The sequence below is a fragment of the Euprymna scolopes genome, unplaced genomic scaffold (genome assembly GCF_053919585.1).
Source record: "Euprymna scolopes isolate OS-2025 unplaced genomic scaffold, ASM5391958v1 sca152, whole genome shotgun sequence".
Classification (NCBI taxonomy): domain Eukaryota; kingdom Metazoa; phylum Mollusca; class Cephalopoda; order Sepiida; family Sepiolidae; genus Euprymna; species Euprymna scolopes.
Window position 1 is genome coordinate 2,874 of NW_027633161.1, and position 17,695 is coordinate 20,568.

Genomic DNA, 17,695 nt, shown 5'->3' on the forward strand with positions numbered 1-17,695 from the left:
CAATAACAAATTACATTTTCAAAAATCATCAAAACTACAAACAAAACAGCATAGTGTACTTCAGTTTCTTTGTAAACAAATTATGCATTTTAATCTTTTAATAATAATAAAAAAAAAAATTTCAAAATTTGAAAGGAATTTGGAAACATTTAAATTAATAGAAAAATTAAATAGTTATTTCTAGCATGAAAATTTTTAGCAAATTTTCATGTATTTGCAGTTTTAGAAAATATTTACATCCAATCATTTTAATAGATAAATTAAAACACAAACTTAAAAATAAGTTATATAAAAATTCTGTTCAATTAATACCATAAATAAATTTAATTTTCAAAATCATATTAAAAAAAAAAGTGGTAAAATAAAATTGCAAGTAAAATATGCTGGATAAATATAATCAGTTTTCAAATAAAATGTTTAAATGAGATTACTTTCCAAAAATTGTCTTTCATATTTCAACTTAGTTAATAGTTTCATGGTGCTAGAAATTTGAGTACAAATTAAAAATGATTAAAACTTTTGTTGTAGCAAATCTTTTGCATTCGTTTTCTATTGTTACATAATCCAATTTGCATTTCAGTCTTTGTTGCCAATGTGGTATTCCTATTACACCAAACCTTTCTAACATGTGTGTTAACTGCATCCGGACACATGTTGACATCACAGAGGGCATCCCAAAACAATGTGTGATATACTTTTGTCGCAAATGTGAAAGGTAATCATTTTTAATTTTGTTTAAATTATTTTTTTCTTCTCATAAATGATTCTCACAGTGAGAATCATTTTCGTTGAACTTATGCATGTTATAAAATCTTTATTATATCAAACAAACTTTGTGTGTGCGTGTATGTGTGAGTTTGTCCCTTGGATTCAAAAACGGCTGGGTCGATTTTTATGAAATTTCACACAAAGGTACTTTATGTGTCTCGCAGTGTTCTTAGATAGGTTTTGTATTTGAATGTCTTCAATAAGTATTGATAATCCAAATAATCCAATAAAAGAAGGAACAGACGATTTTGAATAAAGTTAACACCTTATACAGCCTAACATCACAAGTGCATTTGAGAAGTTTTATTACCACACAAGCCAAAAGCCCTGACATATAAAATCAACAGTAGGTTCTTTGATGTGACAAGGACGCGTTTGTCTTTCTCATTTTAAACTTAAATTCAAGCCATTATCACTGCACAAGTAGTAAGGCCAAGCATATAAAATCAACAGTAAGTTCTTTGTTATGACAGGGGCACGTTTGAATTAAGTGTTTCTGTTTAGATCTGAATTGACGCATGATACTTGACTTTTGCATTTTAAACTTTAATTCAAGCCATTATTTATAAAAAAATTTATAAAATCAACAGTAGATTCTCTACAATGCAACGTAAACTACAGTGCATTGTGGGCTAAGTCATTGCAGGTATGTGAAGCTTCCTCCTGGTGCACTGTGATGGATCCCTAACTAAAGAAGGCAATCAATTGATTTGATTGGAAAATAGGCGATTTCATCAGTTTCAATGATAAAAATGTAAATGTGAAACATTCGTTGATCATTATTCAATCCTGGACAATGTTGAGTTTCCCTGCTAGTTCTATATAAAAATAATTCTATTTATGTCCAGCTTCTCATCCCCATCGTCTGCCATTGTGTCTGGTTGATGATTCATATGACTTGCATTTGTTTTCCCCGCGTTGAGTTCTTTGATCATGGTAGGCTACAAGTTGTCAAGCAAAACAATGTTTTGCCATCTGTCCACAAACAAGCTATCAAAAAACGAAAAAACTATCAACATATAACAATCTTTATAATTTCTGACACCGTGTGCCAAAGTGTCAATTTTTGGAAAAGCAAAAGCTCAGAAAGGTTTCTCAAAGTGATGTGGACTTCAACGACAATTGGCAAAGTGCAAATAGCTTAGAGTTACTTGGAAACCAGTGGGATATGCCTTTGAATTGACCAGATTTTTCAACCATTTTTCCCATTAGCTTCTGTTGAATTGTGTAGTGGACTTTCGGTCAGCGTTCAAGTTGTGGATAACTTGACAAAGACTAAAGTTAATATTTATTTTATTTGATAAAATAAAATTACACAAATAAAAATGTGGCACAAGGCCGAAAAAGGGGGGTGGGGGTTAATGTTGACCTAACTAACATAACGTTAACTTAACTAGACTCTTTCACCAAAATACCAGAATCACTCTGTGGACATCCTACTTAAAACCCGAAAGTTACAAATATATATACATGATGTGGGGGGGGGGGGATAAAAATCTTATTTACAAAATTGGATGAAAAATATACAATGCTAAAAGGTGGTTAGTAGAAAGAACCCCCTCACTACTAATTGTGGCGGATAAAAAGTTTTGCCAGTCGAAAAGATGTGGGTCCCACGAAAACTGACTTTATTCAAACACAACAAAAATGGCCCACATCTCTGGCAAAACAGTTTATCCGTCACCTAAGGGGCCGGGATTGGGGGTTATCGAACCAAAAGTGGGAAAAAAAAAGGGGGGACGCTGGGACAGGGAAAACCAAAAAAAAGGGGATTGGGGCGATGATAGCATGCATACTCTAGCTAAGTTAAAAATCGAACAAAAATGCCTAACTAGCCTACTCTAGGAGGTCCGATGCATGTCTATGTTTGATCAAGTCACCCAAAATCCTTAAAAAAACCTAAGCGTCTCAAAAAAGAAATTCAAGATTAGCTCCATTCACTTTACACAATCGCGAAACTTTCACCCACCTATCGTTGAAATTCACAGGAGTGAGTTTCACCTTCTCCAGCTTAATTCGCATTTTCAATCGATATTTGAAAATGAGGATAAGCTGAGGAGCAGTGAAGGTCTCACCTCCGTAAACCTCCTTCTGTCGCGTCGTCCAAATCACGCCTCTCATAACTGCTAGTAAACACAGAAAAACATAGCGTTCTTCTTTCTTCATGGTCGGTGCCCAGTTGCAGCACGGGGAAACCGACTCCAGCACAAAAAACCGCTCGCTCAGCATGCGAACTGTGAAGCCTTCAACTAACTCACACAACGGTCGAACAATGGCGCAGTAGAAGAAAGCATGATCAAGGTCTTCCTCCCATTCTCCGCATCGGACACAATTGGGTGTCTCCGTAAAACCCGCTGCGTAAAGTCTTTTGCCGACCCAGAGGGCATTTCGTATTACCAGCCAGGTGAGTGATGCCTCGTAATTATCGAAGCAGCTCGACCCAGGCGCCCAAGGCCATATTAAGCGGCGCTCCTCCTTCGTAAAACCGAACTCCTCAATCTTTTCGTCTCGAACGGATCCCCTCACTAAGGCCCGATATAGCGCCTTGCGAGACAACAGCTGGGTGTCAGAGAGGCTTTCTTGGACCCGTAGGAGAAATCTCAAGGCCTGCCGACACTCGCGATAGAAAGGGCACTCGTTTCGGAACAACTTGTGTGCCTCCCCTCTAGCCGAATGCACACTCTCCAAAGCCGGAAAGGCTTTCTTAGTGTCTTCTATCCAGAAGACACCGTTTCCCTCACTTGGTGTACACATTCGATCCAGGTATATCAGCCTAAGAGTGTGTCTACGTATTTGCACACTAGGCATACCCAGACCGCCTTCAGACGGATGCAGGTAACAGACCTCCCGAGTAACCATGGCTTGCTTTCCGCGCCATAAGAATGCAAAAAGAGCACGCACCAGATCAACTAGTGTGGTCTCCGGGAGTGGAAGTACTGATAGACGGTAAAGGATCAGGGGGTAGATATGAGAATTGCATACCTCCGCCCGACCCTTCAAAGACAGATTTCTCAAGGCCCACAAATGAGATGCGACCTTGACCGCTTCCAATACCTCCGACCAATTTTTCTCCAGCTGGAGACCGGGGCCAAACCAGACGCCGAGTAGCTTGCACGGCCCATCAGTCCAACCAAAGGGTCCCTGAAGGGGCATACCCCTCTAGGCACCGATACGTAAGCCAATAGACTTAACGTAGTTAATTATGGCCCCTGTGACCTTGGCATACCGACTTGTTTCTATGTCAACGACTCTAATCTCGGCACTGCTCGTTACAAGCACAGTCACGTCGTCAGCATAGGCGGTATACTTTACCGGGGTAGAGCCACCTGGCAAAGTAATCCCGCGAAGGACCGGATTCACCCGAAGCTGGCGCAAATATGGCTCAAGCGCCAGCACATATAACATTGGGGATAACGGACAACCTTGACGGATCGATCTTGTTAACATGAAGGGTTTCGACCTCACCCCATTCACTTCTACCATAGCACCAGGGTTGGCATACAAGAGGCAAATCCAAGAGCGAAACTGGGGACCAAACCCAGCCGAGCGAAGAACAGCCTCTAGGTAACGATGGTCTACTCTGTCGAATGCTTTGGACTGATCTAAGTTGATCAGCGCGGCTTCTGTGTCGACTTTTTCTACGATCAAGCGTATCGTGTGCAAATTGTCTTGAATCGTCCGGCCCTTAACAGAACAAGTCTGTTCGGGACTTATTAGACGGTGTAAGACAATCTGCAGACGATTTGCTAAGATCTTGGCCAAAATCTTTAACTCTGTGTTTAACATCGTTAAGGGCCGGAAATTACCTATCCCATCCCCTCCATTTTTATCTTTGCGTAACAATTTAATGATCCCCCTGGTAAAGTACTGAGGTATGCACCCGTTCCTAAACCAGGAGTTAAAAAGTACGGTCAGCAAAGGGATAAAAATGGGCGACAGCCTCAAATACACCTCGTAGGGCAGACCATCTATCCCAGGGGTCCTGTCTAGCCCGACCTGTTTCAAGGCCTCAATGACTTCTTCCTCTTTTATGCTACCTTCACACCTAGCTGCTTCGGTCGCCTCCAGGCGAGAAAAGTCGGCTAAATAGGTGTCAAACTGTTCAATAGTCAGACCGGGCTCCTTGGTAAAAAGTTCCTGAAAATGAGTCCGAAAACCCTCCAAGATTCCGTCATTTGAAGTTACGGTTCGTCCGTCCGGCAATGTGACACTGGCGATGTGTCGATCTGCAGAACGTCGAAACTCCTCCGCACGCAATGACGCGGCCATGTTTGTTGCCTCGTTTGGTGCTCTTTTTAATCTAGCCCTAACTAATACTCCCTGGTCCTCCCTGTTATCCAAGGAGTCCAGTTCAGCCTTAACTACAGTATAGCTAGCACTATCCCCCTCCTCCACCGCCTTTTCTAATCTATCTTCTAGCGCCGCTTTCGCTGCTCTAGAACTACGTTTGAGCCGGCGACTAAAATCAGCAGCGAAGGACCTAATGACTTTTTTAAGGTTACCCCACCACTTATTCCCGATGATAGCCCCCGTCAATTCCCTCTGTATTGTTAGTAGAAGCTGTTCCCGGAAGTCCTTCACATCGAACAACGACGTGTTGAACTTCCAGTAACTAGCCATCCTAGGTTTAACACTATCTAAGTTTACTCGAACCCGGACAAGCCTGTGGTCCGAATAAACTATACTATGAAAACTTGGACAGTCTAAAAGCCCTAAGTCGACTCTCCTAACTAAGAACCGATCGATGTAACTCGAAAGTTGCACCGAATCGGAGCCGCGTCTACCTGTCCAAGTCCATGCTAAATCCCCGGGTTTTCCGTTCCGAAATTTATCGACAAGATCAAACTTGTCGACAAAGTCTCGAAACGCTTTAGCATCCCGGTTCTGATTAGTATCCCTTCTGGTATTAACCCCGCGATCTAACTCGGGATCCAGGACCGCGTTCCAGTCTCCCGCTAAAACTAACCGTCGAGACGAATTCATGAAAGGCTCGATTCGCCAAAAAAAGGAAACTAGCTCAGCATGGTTATTGGGCGCATAAACCCCAATAAAACGAAATGCCACATCCTTTACGGTAACATCTAGAACGAGTAATCTTCCCTCTGGATCTGCATAAATAGGGTCACACGACGCATCAAGAGTGCGCTTAACTAGCCAGGTAACCCCCCTTGCATGGGTATCATAATGTGCTGAATAGAGCTGAAAGTCTCTAAGGAGCACACCCTGATAATCACTAGGAATGAAGTGAGTTTCCTGTATACAACAAATATCCACACCAAGGCGTTGAAGGTCGCGTGCAACTCGAAGTTTACGAGAGGCGTCCCTCAACCCTCGGACATTTAAACTAGCTAATCTTAAGGAAGCCATCTTGAGTTACTTAGGGTTGAGAAACCTAATCAAACATAGACGGTGTCAAGACACCGACAGCTGTCCCCAATGATCCAGTGGTCATCTCAGTGGTGATAGACCCGTCAGGGGACAGACCGCCGATGTCTAGGGGGAAGGTTAGTTTAACTGCCCTATAAAGTGAAGGATGGAGTTTGATGGGGACCCGTCCAACACATCGTTTTCTAATTTCGATTAAATCGTTGTCGTTAAAATAGGCTGCTGGAGGATAAAGGTTGAAAGCAGAGTTTGCTTCCTCCAGCATAGTCCATAGTCCTTTGGCCTCCTCGCGTTTCCTGACAACTGTTAGTATATGGTTTGTTTTAAAATTTTCAGGGTTAGTAATGTCTTTTTTTTGGTATGATTTGAAAGCGAGGAGGTTTCTGTATTCTTTCCTGCTATGGGACTTCATTATGTTCTCTACTTCCGCCGTGATCTTGCACACATCCTTCCCATTAAAGAAGGGTTGTTTTTTTTTCCTTGATTCAGTCTCTACAGAGGGGCTTCTATGTCTTTTCTTATCTGAGGGGGGAGGAGGGGGCATGTCTGTTTTCATTGGAGAAGGGGGAGGGGTGTTCTTGGGCGTGTTGTTTGGCGAGCAGAATGGTGACGGTTTGGGGGTCTTTTTGGAGGGAGAACCTAGAGATGTCATTTTGGTGTCTCTATGGGGCAGAGAAGCTTTAGTAAGAGGGGGGGCTTTGCGAGGGATTTGCTTTTCTTTTGAGGTCGGTTTTTCAGGGAAAAGGGATTCAGGGAACTCTTTCTCCTCAGATTTTCTCCTTTTCTCATCAAGAGTCTCTTTTAGTTTAAGTAGGGTTTTGAATTTATTGCCCCCTGGGTCCTTACTTGTTCTAATTTCAATTTTCTCTTCTTTAGAGAGGGACTTAGCATAAGTCTTGGGTGGGGATTTTTTTGAAAGAGGGATGAGTGTCCAGTTGTCCTTCTTTTTGGGGGATTGTTTCTCTGAATTAAAAGTCTTTTCAAACTCCTCAGGTGTGATTTCGTTTTTCTCTTCTGCTGGTGTCTGGGAATTGTCCTTAGGTTCTACATAACCTATTTTCCGGTCATTTGTAGGGATAATTTTTACAGCTGGCTTCCTTTTGGGGCATGTGTAAGTGAGATGGCCGACTTCCCCACATATCCAACATGCTGGTCTTCTGCCTGCGACCACGATTGGCAGCTTCTCTACACCAGCCTCCAGGTAGTATGGTATACGTAAAAATGCTTCTGCGTTAAGCAGAATGTCAAAAGTCCATACTCCATTATAATGGTCCTCCTCTATTCCGGTTATGTCCCCAAACTTAAGTAAGAAAGCGGCTAGGTATTCCCCGGGGACAGCACCAGGAACTTCAAAAATGGACACTGTAGTTCTTCGCCTTCCTAAATATTCCATCCTCAGAACGTACTCATTGGTAATGATTTCTTTTTTTGTCATAGCTATGCATTCGTCTTCCGTCTTAAAAAGAGCTGCCCATGTATTGTATCCTTTACATTTTGTAATTCGCTCAGCTGATGCAATTAATTTGGTGACAACATCTTTCGTTGATCTTATTAATTTTTTTGTTTTGCGGTCTATTACAAATAGAGAAATAGTCCTCTTAGCAAACTCCTGTAACCGCGGTTGTTCCAACTTAATACCAGTTTCTGTCGTAAATTCAACGCATTTCTTTGCGTCTTCGACAAATTTTACCACGTCAATTTTTACTTTTGGTGGTTTTGTCCATCCACCTGATGCCTCATCTTCCTTCACCTCAACCGTCGGCACACAGCTGGCAGATGCCATGGCCGGCGTATAACAAGAGGAGAGAAAGATAACAGTCCAAAAAAAAAAATAAATAAAAAAAAAAAAGAGTCCGGTAATTGAAAAAGTGGTGCCGGGGGAAGAAGAAGATAAGCAATAACAAATTTAACAAGGTGATAACAAAATATTAACAATATAACGCGCAGAATTTAACAATATAACGCGCAGAATAACAATATACGAACCAACAAATTTTTAACCATGTAACTCGAACGATGAAGTCGTAGTCAGACAAAGACTAAAGTTAATATTTATTTTATTTGATAAAATGAAATTACACAAATAAAAATGTGGCACAAGGCCGAAAAAGGGGGGTGGGGGTTAATGTTGACCTAACTAACATAACGTTAACTTAACTAGACTCTTTCACCAAAATACCAGAATCACTCTGTGGACATCCTACTTAAACCCCGAAAGTTACAATTATATATACATGATGTGGGGGGGGTTGGGGATAAAAATCTTATTTACAAAATTGGATGAAAAATATACAATGCTAAAAGGTGGTTAGTAAAAAGAACCCCCTCACTACTAATTGTGGCGGATAAAAAGTTTTGCCAGTCGAAAAGATGTGGGTCCCACGAAAACTGACTTTATTCAAACACAACAAAAATGGCCCACATCTCTGGCAAAACAGTTTATCTGTCACCTAAGGGGCCGGGATTGGGGGTTATCGAACCAAAAGTGGGAGAAAAAAAAAAAAAAGAAAAAAAAAAGGGGGACGCTGGGACAGGGAAAACCAAAAAAGGGGGTTGGGGCGATGATAACATGCATACTCTAGCTAAGTTAAAAATCGAACAAAAATGCCTAACTAGCCTACTCTAGGAGGTCCGATGCATGTCTATGTTTGATCAAGTTACCCAAAATCCTTAAAAAAACCTAAGCCACTCAAAAAAGAAATTCAAGATTAGCTCCATTCACTTTACACAATCGCGAAACTTTCACCCACCTGTCGTTGAAATTCACAGGAGTGAGTTTCACCTTCTCCAGCTTAATTCGCATTTTCAATCGATATTTGAAAATGAGGACAAGCTGGGGAGCAGTGAAGGTCTCACCTCCGTAAACCTCCTTCTGTCGCGTCGTCCAAATCACGCCTCTCATAACTGCTAGTAAACACAGAAAAACATAGCGTTCTTCTTTCTTCATGGTCGGTGCCCAGTTGCAGCACGGGGAAACCGACTCCAGCACAAAAAACCGCTCGCTCAGCATGCGAACCGTGAAGCCTTCAACTAACTCACACAACGGTCGAACAATGGCGCAGTGGAAGAAAGCATGATCAAGGTCTTCCTCCCATTCTCCGCATCGGACACAATTGGGTGTCTCCGTAAAACCCGCTGCGTAAAGTCTTTTGCCGACCCAGAGGGCATTTCGTATTACCAGCCAGGTGAGTGATGCCTCGTAATTATCGAAGCAGCTCGACCCAGGCGCCCAAGGCCATATTAAGCGGCGCTCCTCCTTCGTAAAACCGAACTCCTCAATCTTTTCGTCTCGAACGGATCCCCTCACTGAGGCCCGATATAGCGCCTTGCGAGACAACAGCTGGGTGTCAGAGAGGCTTTCTTGGACCCGTAGAAGAAATCTCAAGGCCTGCCGACACTCGCGATAGAAAGGGCACTCGTTTCGGAACAACTTGTGTGCCTCTCCTCTAGCCGAATGCACACTCTCCAAAGCCTGAAAGGCTTTCTTAGTGTCTTCTATCCAGAAGACACCGTTTCCCTCACTTGGTGTACACATTCGATCCAGGTATATCAGCCTAAGAGTGTGTCTACGTATTTGCACACTAGGCATACCCAGACCGCCTTCAGACGGATGCAGGTAACAGACCTCCCGAGTAACCATGGCTTGCTTTCCGCGCCATAAGAATGCAAAAAGAGCACGCACCAGATCAACTAGTGTGGTCTCCGGGAGTGGAAGTACTGATAGACGGTAAAGGATCAGGGGGTAGATATGAGAATTGCATACCTCCGCCCGACCCTTCAAAGACAGATTTCTCAAGGCCCAAAATGAGATGTGACCTTGACCGCTTCCAATACCTCCGACCAATTTTTCTCCAGCTGGAGACCGGGGCCACACCAGACGCCGAGTAGCTTGCATGGCCCATCAGTCCAACCAAAGGGTCCCTGAAGGGGCATACCCCTCCAGGCACCGATACGTAAGCCAATAGACTTAACGTAGTTAATTATGGCCCCTGTGACCTTGGCATACCGACTTGTTTCTATGTCAACGACTCTAATCTCGGCACTGCTCGTTACAAGCACAGTCACGTCGTCAGCATAGGCGGTATATTTTACCGGGGTAGAGCCACCTGGCAAAGTAATCCCGCGAAGGACCGGATTCACCCGAAGCTGGCGCAAATATGGCTCAAGCGCCAGCACATATAACATTGGGGATAACGGACAACCTTGACGGATCGATCTTGTTAACATGAAGGGTTTCGACCTCACCCCATTCACTTCTACCATAGCACCAGGGTTGGCATACAAGAGGCAAATCCAAGAGCGAAACTGGGGACCAAACCCAGCCGAGCGAAGAACAGCCTCTAGGTAACGATGGTCTACTCTGTCGAATGCTTTGGACTGATCTAAGTTGATCAGCGCGGCTTCAGTGTCGACTTTTTCCACGATCAAGCGTATCGTGTGCAAGTTGTCTTGAATCGTCCGGCCCTTAACAGAACAAGTCTGTTCGGGACTTATTAGACGGTGTAAGACAATCTGCAGACGATTTGCTAAGATCTTGGCCAAAATCTTTAACTCTGTGTTTAACATCGTTAAGGGCCGGAAATTACCTATCCCATCCCCTCCATTTTTATCTTTGCGTAACAATTTAATGATCCCCCTGGTAAAGTACTGAGGTATGCACCCGTTCCTAAACCAGGAGTTAAAAAGTACGGTCAGCAAAGGGATAAAAATGGGCGACAGCCTCAAATACACCTCGTATGGCAGACCATCTATCCCAGGGGTCCTGTCTAGCCCGACCTGTTTCAAGGCCTCAATGACTTCTTCCTCTTTTATGCTACCTTCACACCTAGCTGCTTCGGTCGCCTCCAGGCGAGAAAAGTCGGCTAAATAGGTGTCAAACTGTTCAATAGTCAGACCGGGCTCCTTGGTAAAAAGTTCCTGAAAATGAGTCCGAAAACCCTCCAAGATTCCGTCGTTTGAAGTTACGGTTCGTCCGTCCGGCAATGTGACACTGGCGATGTGTCGATCTGCAGAACGTCGAAACTCCTCCGCACGCAATGACGCGGCCATGTTTGTTGCCTCGTTTGGCGCTCTTTTTAATCTAGCCCTAACTAATACTCCCTGGTCCTCCCTGTTATCCAAGGAGTCCAGTTCAGCCTTAACTACAGTATAGCTAGCACTATCCCCCTCCTCCACCGCCCTTTCTAATCTATCTTCTAGCGCCGCTTTCGCTGCTCTAGAACTACGTTTGAGCCGGCGACTAAAATCAGCAGCGAAGGACCTAATGACTTTTTTAAGGTTGCCCCACCACTTATTCCCGATGATAGCCCCCGTCAATTCCCTCTGTATTGTTAGTAGAAGCTGTTCCCGGAAGTCCTTCACATCGAACAACGACGTGTTGAACTTCCAGTAACTAGCCATCCTAGGTTTAACACTATCTAAGTTTACTCGAACCCGGACAAGCCTGTGGTCCGAATAAACTATACTATGAAAACTTGGACAGTCTAAAAGCCCTAAGTCGACTCTCCTAACTAAGAACCGATCGATGTAACTCGAAAGTTGCACCGAATCGGAGCCGCGTCTACCTGTCCAAGTCCATGCTAAATCCCCGGGTTTTTCGTTCCGAAATTTATCGACAAGATCAAACTTGTCGACAAAGTCTCGAAACGCTTTAGCATCCCGGTTCTGATTAGTATCCCTTCTGGTATTAACCCCGCGATCTAACTCGGGATCCAGGACCGCGTTCCAGTCTCCCGCTAAAACTAACCGTCGAGACGAATTCATGAAAGGCTCGATTCGCCAAAAAAAGGAAACTAGCTCAGCATGGTTATTGGGCGCATAAACCCCAATAAAACGAAATGCCACATCCTTTACGGTAACATCTAGAACGAGCAATCTTCCCTCTGGATCTGCATAAATAGGGTCACACGACGCATCAAGAGTGCGCTTAACTAGCCAGGTAACCCCCCTTGCATGGGTATCATAATGTGCTGAATAGAGCTGAAAGTCTCTAAGGAGCACACCCTGATAATCACTAGGAATGAAGTGAGTTTCCTGTATACAACAAATATCCACACCAAGGCGTTGAAGGTCGCGTGCAACTCGAAGTTTACGAGAGGCGTCCCTCAACCCTCGGACATTTAAACTAGCTAATCTTAAGGAAGCCATCTTGAGTTACTTAGGGTTGAGAAACCTAATCAAACATAGACGGTGTCAAGACACCGACAGCTGTCCCCAATGATCCAGTGGTCATCTCAGTGGTGATAGACCCGTCAGGGGACAGACCGCCGATGTCTAGGGGGAAGGTTAGTTTAACTGCCCTATAAAGTGAAGGATGGAGTTTGATGGGGACCCGTCCAACACATCGTTTTCTAATTTCGATTAAATCGTTGTCGTTAAAATAGGCTGCTGGAGGATAAAGGTTGAAAGCAGAGTTTGCTTCCTCCAGCATAGTCCATAGTCCTTTGGCCTCCTCGCGTTTCCTGACAACTGTTAGTATATGGTTTGTTTTAAAATTTTCAGGGTTAGTAATGTCTTTTTTTTGGTATGATTTGAAAGCGAGGAGGTTTCTGTATTCTTTCCTGTTATGGGACTTCATTATGTTCTCTACTTCCGCCGTGATCTTGCACACATCCTTCCCATTAAAGAAGGGTTGTTGTTTTTTTTTCCTTGATTCAGTCTCTACAGAGGGGCTTCTATGTCTTTTCTTATCTGAGGGGGGAGGAGGGGGCATGTCTGTTTTCATTGGAGAAGGGGGAGGGGTGTTCTTGGGCGTGTTGTTTGGCGAGCAGAATGGTGACGGTTTGGGGGTCTTTTTGGAGGGAGAACCTAGAGATGTCATTTTGGTGTCTCTATGGGGCAGAGAAGCTTTAGTAAGGGGGGGGGGGCTTTGCGAGGGATTTGCTTTTCTTTTGAGGTCGGTTTTTCAGGGAAAAGGGATTCAGGGAACTCTTTCTCCTCAGATTTTCTCCTTTTCTCATCAAGAGTCTCTTTTAGTTTAAGTAGGGTTTTGAATTTATTGCCCCCTGGGTCCTTACTTGTTCTAATTTCAATTTTCTCTTCTTTAGAGAGGGACTTAGCATAAGTCTTGGGTGGGGATTTTTTTGAAAGAGGGATGAGTGTCCAGTTGTCCTTCTTTTTGGGGGATTGTTGCTCTGAATTAAAAGTCTTTTCAAACTCCTCAGGTGTGATTTCGTTTTTCTCTTCTGCTGGTGTCTGGGAATTGTCCTTAGGTTCTACATAACCTATTTTCCGGTCATTTGTAGGGATAATTTTTACAGCTGGCTTCCTTTTGGGGCATGTGTAAGTGAGATGGCCGACTTCCCCACATATCCAACATGCTGGTCTTCTGCCTGCGACCACGATTGGCAGCTTCTCTACACCAGCCTCCAGGTAGTATGGTATACGTAAAAATGCTTCTGCGTTAAGCAGAATGTCAAAAGTCCATACTCCATTATAATGGTCTTCCTCTATTCCGGTTATGTCCCCAAACTTAAGTAAGAAAGCGGCTAGGTATTCCCCGGGGACAGCACCAGGAACTTCAAAAATGGACACTGTAGTTCTTCGCCTTCCTAAATATTCCATCCTCAGAACGTACTCATTGGTAATGATTTCTTTTTTTGTCATCGCTATGCATTCGTCTTCCGTCTTAAAAAGAGCTGCCCATGTGTTGTATCCTTTACATTTTGTAATTCGCTCAGCTCTTAAACCTGCTGATGCAATTAATTTGGTGACAACATCTTTCGTTGATCTTATTAATTTTTTGGTTTTGCGGTCTATTACAAATAAAGAAATAGTCCTCTTAGCAAACTCCTGTAACCGCGGTTGTTCCAACTTAATACCAGTTTCTGTCGTAAATTCAACGCATTTCTTTGCGTCTTCGACAAATTTTACTACGTCAATTTTTACTTTTGGTGGCTTTGTCCATCCACCTGATGCCTCATCTTCCTTCACCTCAACCGTCGGCACACAGCTGGCAGATGCCATGGCCGGCGTATAACAAGAGGAGAGAAAGATAACAGTCCAAAAAAAATAAAAATAAAAAAAAAAGAGTCCGGTAATTGAAAAAGTGGTGCCGGGGGAAGAAGAAGATAAGCAATAACAAATTTAACAAGGTGATAACAAAATATTAACAATATAACGCGCAGAATAACAATATACGAACCAACAAATTTTTAACCATGTAACTCGAACGATGAAGACGTAGTCAGACGAAGACTAAAGTTACTTCTCATGAAAGAGAAGAACTATTTATGGCACAATGGGAGATTCCATTGTGCACACATGGGCCAGTCTATTCCTTGGATTGTGATTGGCTGAATCACCTGATTGGATATGCTTGTACATAAATACAAGCCCTCAGTCCAGCTCAATCTGATGTCTGTCTTGTGCATGAGCTGAACCCTTGGTAAGTTTTGCTACTATTATTGTTGTTGTTGTTGTGTGTTATTGACTAACACAGTTCTTTTGATTATTCTACCTCCCCCCCCCACGAGTAGGCTGGGTTGTGTGAGAGGTGTATCTCTCTTTTAGGCCTAGTTTGTTGTGTGGTAGTAACCTAGAAAGAGCTCGGGGAATCCTTGATCGAAAGCGTGGGGATATATGTGTGGTTTGTTGTTGGGGTTTGGTTGCTGTGTATGTGCTATTACAGGGAGATAGTGGGATATGCAAGAATGTAGTATCGCTTGAGGGAATTGTTGGTCCTAGTGCTGCACTTGGTATTGGGGTTGGTGTAGGCTTAAGTTCGCATTTTCTGAGGAAACGGCGGTTCCTAAGTGTGATCCTTCCGGATCCGTTAACCCTGATTCGGTATTGTCGATCTGGTAGGGAACTGATGATTTTGCCCGTTGTGTTCCATCTGCGATTGACTGGATTTTGGATGGCTACAGTGTCACCAGCTTGTAATGGTGGAAGGTTGTGGGTATATTTATTGTATCTTTCCACTATTTTTGCATTGCGGTGGTGGAGCATTTCCTCGCGATGTTGTGCCGCTGACACCCATTCAGGATGAGGCTTGTAGAGGATTGGCTGTGATGGGATGGAGTCACGTAGTCGACGGTGAAGTAATAATTGGGCCGGTGATAGGCCAATGCTTTGGATTGGGGTATTCCGATACTGCAAGATGGCCCGGGCAACACTGTCATTGTCCAAGGAACCGTGGGGGCCTGTGTTTCCTTTCACAATCCTCTTTGCAGTTTTTACTGCGAGCTCTGCCCTGCCATTGGATTGGGGATACGCAACAGAAGATAATCTGTGCCTAACACACCATGTTTTCAGGAATTCTTGGAATGTGCTGGAAGTGAAAGGTGGGCCGCCATCAGTGCTGAGTTCTTCTGGGGCACCATATGTTTGGAACAGTTGTCGGCATATGGACATCAATTTGGTTGTAGTAGTGTGACCTGATTCTAGGCGGTATAAAATTAGCCAACCAGTTAGCCTATCTGCGCAGGCAAGGTATGTGTGATCTCCAATATAAAAAATATCCATGACGATTTGTTGGAATGGCCACTCTGGGGATCGTGTTAGAATGATAGGTTCCCTTGGTTGACTAGGTGCGATGGTTGAGCATACCATGCAATTCGCTCTAATACTGCGGATTGATGCATCCATCCCTGGCCAGTACACCGATTCGTTGGCACGTGCTTTCATGCCGACTACTCCTTGGTGTGCAGAATGCAGGCAGTGTAGGACCTTTTTTCGTTGTGTTTTGGGGATGATGATCCTTCGATCCAACAATACTAGACCATTGTCAGTGCTAAGGCGGTGCCTCACCTCCCAATACTCACGGATTTCGGGCGCAGTGAGATTACGTGTTTTTGGGAAGCCTTGCTGTATTGTGTCTATTAATTTGTTATATTGTTGATCGCCACGACCTGCTGAACGAATTAGGTCTGGTGATATCATGGCTATATTACTGCTGTCTGCAAATGTTGCTATTAAGGCTGTTGACTCTGTTATGTTGCTTATGTTGTCCGACTCCAGTATATCCATTTGAGAGGGTTTTGTTGGAAATACATCGAGGAGGGCTTACACCATCGCCACTGGGTGGCGGGAAACTGCATCAGGGCCTCTGTGCCACTTCCCGGGGCAATGCTGTATGGTAAATCTGTATCTCAGGGTCTTTTCCTTTAGTCTAAAGAGCCGGGGGTTTTGGATCTTGCTCAGATCACGATCGCCAAATATCCCCTTCAGCAGTTCATGGTCTGTGACCACTATGATGTTTGGAGAACCCATGACGAACATATAGCATTTCTCCAATGCCCATGCTATTGCTGCTGCCTCACCCTCTATTGGTGCGTATCTGCGCTCAGCATCCGTGCAAAATCTGCTGCCGGCATATATCAGATGCCAACCTTCGGAACAGCAGATTGGGGCTTTTTCCATGGTACATTGGCAATGTTTTTGTAGGAGTAGGAAGCCCATTCCTTCTTTGCTCCAATCTGGAGCAAGGCAAGTTCCTCTGTCTTTGTCAAATGTTGCTACCCCCTTCTGGACTAGGTGAATTATAACTTGCTTGGAATCTTTGAATGCGTCTTCAAGGTTTTGATTCCAAGCAAATTTGGAGTTTTGTTTGACGAGGTCCCGAAAAGGCACCATAACTGGACCCAGTGAATATGCCCAGGCTACTTGGTTGACAAGCCCAAACCATGATCTGGCATCAGTAATTGTCCTTGGGACTGGAAAATCCTGTATCGCTTGTATCATGGACTCAGAAGGGGTCACTCCTGAAGAAGTTATCTGGAGGCCTCCAAATTGTACGACATCCTGACAGAATTGGAATTTGTCGGTGTTGAGCACAATTCGATTCTTAGCACATTGGAGCAGAAAATTGAAGGTATGATAAAAGGCTCCCTCAATGCTAGAGTCATATAGCAGGGTATCGTCTACTATCTTCACCTTGCGTGGGATATCTTTTATTATTTCATCGTATCTGCGAGTGTAAGCATCCCCAGATGCGACATATCCTTGAGGCATCCTAAGATACATGTATCTTCCCCACTCAGTTATGAAGTTGGTTAATGGTTGAGATTCTTTGTCTAAGAGAATCGAGTGGTATCCATCAACAGCGTCTAGGACTGTTTTCTTTGTTCTAAGTGGCACTTGCAGTGCCAACTGGAATGGCGACCCAGTATGGTGGGTTTCTCGCTTGCATTGAGAGTTAAGGTGTTGGTAATCTATTGTTCTCCTTGGATTACCATTCTTTTTGGCAGTTATTACCATAGTACTGCACCAATCAGTAGGCATACCCACGGGTACTGGAGCTATGATACCTTTTTCTACATCCTTCCAAAGGGCTTGTCTTACTGGTTCCTTGAAGTGGAAGGGTACAGGAATTGGGTTATGCCTGGCTTTAGGGATTGCTCCCTCTTTGAGGTGAATGTGGGCAGCTGGGCCGGACATGGCTGGAAATATCCCATCTTTGTTGAATGTCGTTTTGGCAAACTTTTCTAGGAGCCAGCTCTTAAGTTTGCCTATGTTATCTTCTGTTGCAGGAAAAGGGAGGTTTTTGGGGCGATTTGGCAATTGATCTACACACTTTTTAGACTCGGTGTCTACCTCTTCA

The 17,695-nt window shown here is 43.8% G+C and overlaps 1 protein-coding gene across 1 annotated transcript in view; it reads left to right on the forward strand.

Annotated features, from left to right (window-relative positions):
- Window positions 1–560: 560 nt before the first annotated feature.
- The window catches only part of LOC145273746 (60S ribosomal export protein NMD3-like), a gene marked incomplete at its 3' end in the record, with an annotated part of 64,600 nt that continues 47,465 nt past the window's right edge, over window positions 561–17,695 (forward strand). Inside the window, exon 1 of the mRNA XM_080127102.1 lies at window positions 561–715. Within this exon, the coding sequence (XP_079983228.1) occupies window positions 627–715 (89 nt within the window). The remainder of the gene's footprint in view (window positions 716–17,695) is intronic.